This window comes from Malaclemys terrapin, chromosome 23 (assembly GCF_027887155.1).
Source record: "Malaclemys terrapin pileata isolate rMalTer1 chromosome 23, rMalTer1.hap1, whole genome shotgun sequence".
NCBI lineage: Eukaryota > Metazoa > Chordata > Testudines > Emydidae > Malaclemys > Malaclemys terrapin.
Window position 1 is genome coordinate 2184997 of NC_071527.1, and position 4954 is coordinate 2189950.

Sequence of the window (4954 nt, forward strand, 5' to 3'; positions counted from 1 at the left end):
TTCAGGCCACTGGCAGTAAACAGAACAGATGCATGCAGGCGGCAAATGGGGCCTGAGCTTGTTGCTGCGTAATGGAGAGCTCTTGAATCCCCCTGCCCTGTCCCAGAACAGGTCAGGGGCGCTGCCCCTCAGCCCTGGCCCTTGGTACCACATGGTGCAGTGCACGTTCCTAGCCGGGAGCTGTTTGCTACATCTCCAGGAATGCAAGTGAGACATCTGCTAGGACTGCTGACTCACTCACTCAGCTGTAAGGCTCCGGCTTTTCCTTTCCCTGCTTGGCCCGATTTCTGCTTGTCAGCGTGCTGCTTCCTAACGCTCAGCCACCAGCGAGGCTCCGGGGCGCGGGCCTCTCTACCTTAATGATTGGGAGATTGGCGCTCTTGGCAGGAAAGGGAGCATGGCCCAGGAGGTGCAGCAGGCGAGTCGGACTCCCGGGTTCTATTCCTCGCTCGCCCTTGTGTGCGGTATTACTGAGGTGTACATTGGGGATCAGTCCCTCTTGCGGGGCTGTTTGGGGCTTAGTAGGGTAATAGGTGCTTTCCTGCTGCGCTCGGCTGCTGTATGATTGGAGCGGAAGGCAGCTTAGTCCAAGCGAGTTAACGTCGAAGATCAAAAACGGAGGAGCCCTTCCAGCTCGGGAGTGTGGGATCTCTGCCGTGTGCTGATTCTCTCCTCCCCCCCCTTGTGTTTCAGGAGAGTTGAGCCCCTAAGATACCGTTCCTTGGCTCCGAACCAAGCCAAGAGCTGGTCAGTGGCGCGAAGGGTCTCGGATCTGCTGGGGCGCAGGGTGTGACCGGAATCCAGGCCATGACCAGCAGAGGAGCCGCCAGGCCGAATGGTCAGTCCCAAGCTAGTAAAATCTGTCAGTTTAAGCTCGTGCTGCTGGGCGAGTCCGCGGTGGGGAAGTCCAGTCTGGTGCTGCGCTTCGTGAAGGGTCAGTTCCACGAATACCAGGAGAGCACCATTGGGGGTAAGTGCTGTGCGAGAGCGCGGGGGGGTGTGCCTGGGGGGTAGACGCAGACTTCCCCACAGTCCTCTGGAGTGCCTGGCTCCCTCGCTCCTCACCTGATGAGGGCCCAGCTGCCCTCGGCTGGCCACTTCAGACCCTGTCTTGTCACTGGGAGCCGCCCAAGGCCTGTAGCGCCTTCAGAGGGGCCCAAGTGAGTAGCAGGCCTGAAGCTCAGTGCTAGTTGGCGTAATGAGTCCATGCTCCTTTCAGAGTTACCTGCAGCCTCGCTGTATGTAGAAGGATGAGCGTCAGCAAGTCACAGCTGCTTGAAAGAATCCCATAGTGCCTGTGAAGATGGTACAGCCAATCCTCAGATCGCGGCTGAGGCAAGATCGCACAATGCATCTTGGTTTAAAAGGTGGCATGTCTGTATAATGGGCAGTGAGGCAGGGTTGTCCAATGGCTAGAGCACTGAAGCAGGAGCTGAGACCTGAGCTCTGCACATGTCACTGCCCCCTCTGTAAAGTGGGGACCATCTTTCATGGAGAGCTTGGAGACTTGCAGTAGTGGAGGGCTGAGGAAGTGCTGAGTGATCACGGAGTGAATCCCCCAGGAGACATGTTCCTGACTCCTTCAGCGCCCAGCAGTGGTTTGACACCTGGGTTGCTCAGTCTTGACTTGTATAGAACCTTTTTAACGTGTTTTGCCTTCTCTCAGCCTGTCTTTCCCTAGCTCGGGGGGACCGATAGCGCGTTCATGTGGCCACACAGATCCATAGACATCCATTAGTGCATGGAACTGGGAGCCAAGGCTCCTGGGTTCTGCTGTGGGCAAACCCCACCCCATTGTATCAGTTTCCCTCCCTTTGCCGGGGGACTTATGGGTCAGTTAGGTTTGAAAGTCACGTGCAAAGCCTCTTTATCGAGGGGGGCCGCACGCTCCAAAAGCTGCAGGAAATGGAACCAGGCTCTTGAAGGCTTGTGTCTTCGAAAGGAGGTAGGGCTCCTAGCTTACACCAAAGGGTGCTGTGCTCCTCTGGAAACCAAGCCCCCTTTAACGTGATTGCTAGTCCCTCTTGAAAACGTAGGTCGCAGTATCCCGTGCTGACTCGTGTTGGGTCCCACACGACCGCATCGGGATGTGCCAACCTGCCTGGGCACAAACGCTGTTCCTGTTTGGACGTGGCTGTATCCGCCCCGTCTGGCAGGTCGGGAGACGCAGCCACAAGCCCCCAGCTCCTTCCAGAACCCAGGACTGGCTCTTGTTTGCAGACGCCATGTGAGCCGTCTCTCTGATCTCTGGATAAGCATGCAGCTGGCGCACAGCAGCAGGGTTTCAGCAATAGGGGGTGAATGTTAATGTCCAAACTTGAAATGATTAACCTGCTCCTGTGTGAACAATGCCTAGAGAGGCAGCACGCTCCAACGTCCTAGATCCGGAGTCAGGAGACCTGGCTTTGCCCACAACCTGCTGCGCGCCCTTGGGCAGTCACCTCCCTTCCTGGGCTTTGCCTGTCAATCTACTTAGATTGACAGCTCTCCAGGGCAGGGGCTGCGTGCTACTGTGCCACTGCCTCCCTTCCTCTCCACAGCGGCGTTTCTCACACAGTCCGTCTGCCTGGATGACACAACAGTCAAGTTTGAGATCTGGGACACGGCTGGCCAGGAGCGATATCACAGTCTGGCCCCCATGTATTACCGGGGGGCACAAGCTGCCATTGTGGTCTATGACATCACCAACCAGGTACATTGGGAGTTCTCCTGTAGCTGTCCTGGTGCCGGGGGGAATGGGGGGGGGGAAGGATGGTCTCGGGGTAAGGCCGGGTTCTGTTTCTAGCTTGGCTGCTCGCCGCCCACTGACTTAATGCTGTCCTCTCTCGCCTTTCCCTTCCAGGAAACGTTTGCCCGGGCAAAGACATGGGTGAAAGAGCTGCAGCGGCAAGCCAGCCCCAGCATTGTCATAGCCCTAGCGGGCAACAAGGCCGACCTCGCCAACAAGCGCATGGTAGAATACGAAGTGAGTAGCTGGGGTGTGTGGTGTCCCAGCCCCCTGTGACCACCTGAATTCTGCCCCTGGCCTTGGCACCTAGCTGCAGCAGCCAGGAGGCTCGGCTCTGGCTGGGATCGGCCAGCAAGCAGCTCATGGGTCCGTTGGACGCGTGCTCTGTCAGGTTCTCCCAGAATCCCAGTGTGGGGGCTGCTCTGGGAAGGGGGAGCAGCCCCCTGGAATCTAACCTGCCCAGGAGCGTTGGCAGCCCCTCGGAGTGGCACAGGGGCATCCTCCACCCCCCTTCGAGGTGGATCGCTGCGTCCGTCTGGCGGCTAGCCAGGCCTGTTAGCACAGACGAGCCCCTGCAAAGCGCTGAGCGGCCTCTCAAAGAGCGGAGTTTGCTGCTTCCTGCCTCCAGCCCAGTCGGGGTTAAGGGTCTGTCTCTGGAACCGCAGAGCACAGGACCTCGGCCTCTTGTGTAGAGGTGGGACTGTCTGCCTGTAAAAGGGTCTCGTTGGTGGGTCTGGCCGCCACTCAGCCTTCCCACCCCATCCAGGCGGGAACCCCCCTGAACAGTGGAACTTGCATCTCTGTTACAGGAGGCACAAGCCTATGCAGATGACAACAGCCTATTGTTCATGGAGACATCGGCCAAGACCGCGATGAATGTTAACGATCTCTTCCTGGCGATAGGTAAGGTGTGGGTGCGGCAGGAGATAGGAGAAGGTGCCCTGGCGGGCTGCAGATCCACCAGGCTCCTGTCTTGGGAGCTCTGCACCAGGTGGCTGCTGGAGGCAGTTCCCCCCCCCCCCAAGCTCTGTAGAGACACTGATTCATGCAGTCCGTGGGGAGGGATGGAGCCCCCCTTCCTGCCCTGCTGCGGTACCACAGGCTGTGGACGTTCACCTGGTTACTGAAGGCGTTTCTGGGGGGGAGGAGCTGGACTGCAGCACGTTCAGTAGAGAAGCAAGCAGTGATCTGCCATTGGCTCTGGGGCTGGGCTCACGTGGCGCTCCGTGTTGAAGCAGCGTTAGCGGTGGAAGGCTCGCAGGGGACCTGTGACAGGCTATTCTTTGCGGCTACAGATTAGGCTGCTGGGTCTTTGTGCCCTTGGAGACCTTCCACGTCCCTGCTTGGTCATGGAGCCGGTTGAAACCTTGGCTCCTTCTCGCAGCTCCAGGGCAGCCTCGTTTCTGCTTTTCTTAGCACCTCGGGCTTTCGTGCCTTCAAATCCATGTGTGCAAACAAAAGGCCTGGGAGCTGCTGCTGGCGCCGAATCTGCGTCGCCTGGGACGTATCCACGGGAAGGCCCTGGGAGCTCGGCTGGCTCCTTCTGGCCTGGTTGTGCAGCAGGACTGGCACGGGAGCGACTCCAGCCAGCTCCCCTGGCGCTGATGAGCTCTCCGGGGCCGTGGGGGATGCAGCAGGACAGGAGCTGGGTTCCCCAGAGAGCCGAGTGGTGGTGGGGGCAGCAGCAAGATGGCTCTGAAATCCAGATTTGAGTCTCAGAAATGGGCCATCTGAGAACCAGCCTGGGCGGAAGGTGGCTGGGGTCCCGGGGGGCAGGGAGGGGAGCTGCTCCTCTCCGTCGGCCTCGTTCACTCTCTCTTCTCTTTCCACCAGCCAAGAAGCTGCCAAAGAGTGAGCCCCAGAGCACGGGTGGCGTGGCGGGACGGAACCGAGGGGTGGACCTCCACGAGCAGACCCAGCAGAACAAGAGCCAGTGTTGTAGCAACTGAAGGGTGGCGTTCGAGAGCGAGGCCGGCGCGAGACGACGAGCTAAGAGAGACCCTCCATTCCCACCCCCGTCCACCACACTTCACCTCCCCTAACACCGGCGCACCGACCCCTCCCAGCGCCTCTAACTGCACTTTTTAATGCTTCAGAACCACCGCCAGACATCTGTTCCCACCACACCAGTGCCAGTGGAACCAGATCGACCGGGGACTTAACTTCCAAAAAACAAACTCTTCACTTTGTATTATAGGTGCAAATAGCTACCTAATTCTGATTGAT

At 58.7% G+C, this 4954-nt stretch overlaps 1 protein-coding gene across 1 annotated transcript; it reads left to right on the forward strand.

Annotated features, from left to right (window-relative positions):
* The first annotated feature begins 695 nt into the window (after nucleotides 1-695).
* RAB5B (RAB5B, member RAS oncogene family) lies at nucleotides 696-4954 on the forward strand. Its single transcript, XM_054012314.1, has 5 exons — nucleotides 696-970; nucleotides 2541-2692; nucleotides 2843-2965; nucleotides 3538-3631; nucleotides 4562-4954. Exons 1-5 carry the CDS (start codon nucleotides 808-810, stop codon nucleotides 4675-4677), a joined length of 648 nt encoding a protein of 215 aa, XP_053868289.1. The 5' UTR covers nucleotides 696-807; the 3' UTR covers nucleotides 4678-4954.

What these genes read in the sequence shown, in the direction of transcription:
- RAB5B (XM_054012314.1), top strand. Translation starts at nt 808, where the DNA reads ATGACCAGCAGAGGAGCCGCCAGGCCGAATGGTCAGTCCCAAGCTAGT. An exon ending in CCAGGAGAGCACCATTGGGG is followed by an intron (nt 971 to 2,540) that starts GTAAGTGCTGTG and finishes TCCTCTCCACAG; the next exon opens with CGGCGTTTCTCACACAGTCC. An exon ending in AGCGCATGGTAGAATACGAA is followed by an intron (nt 2,966 to 3,537) that starts GTGAGTAGCTGG and finishes TCTCTGTTACAG; the next exon opens with GAGGCACAAGCCTATGCAGA.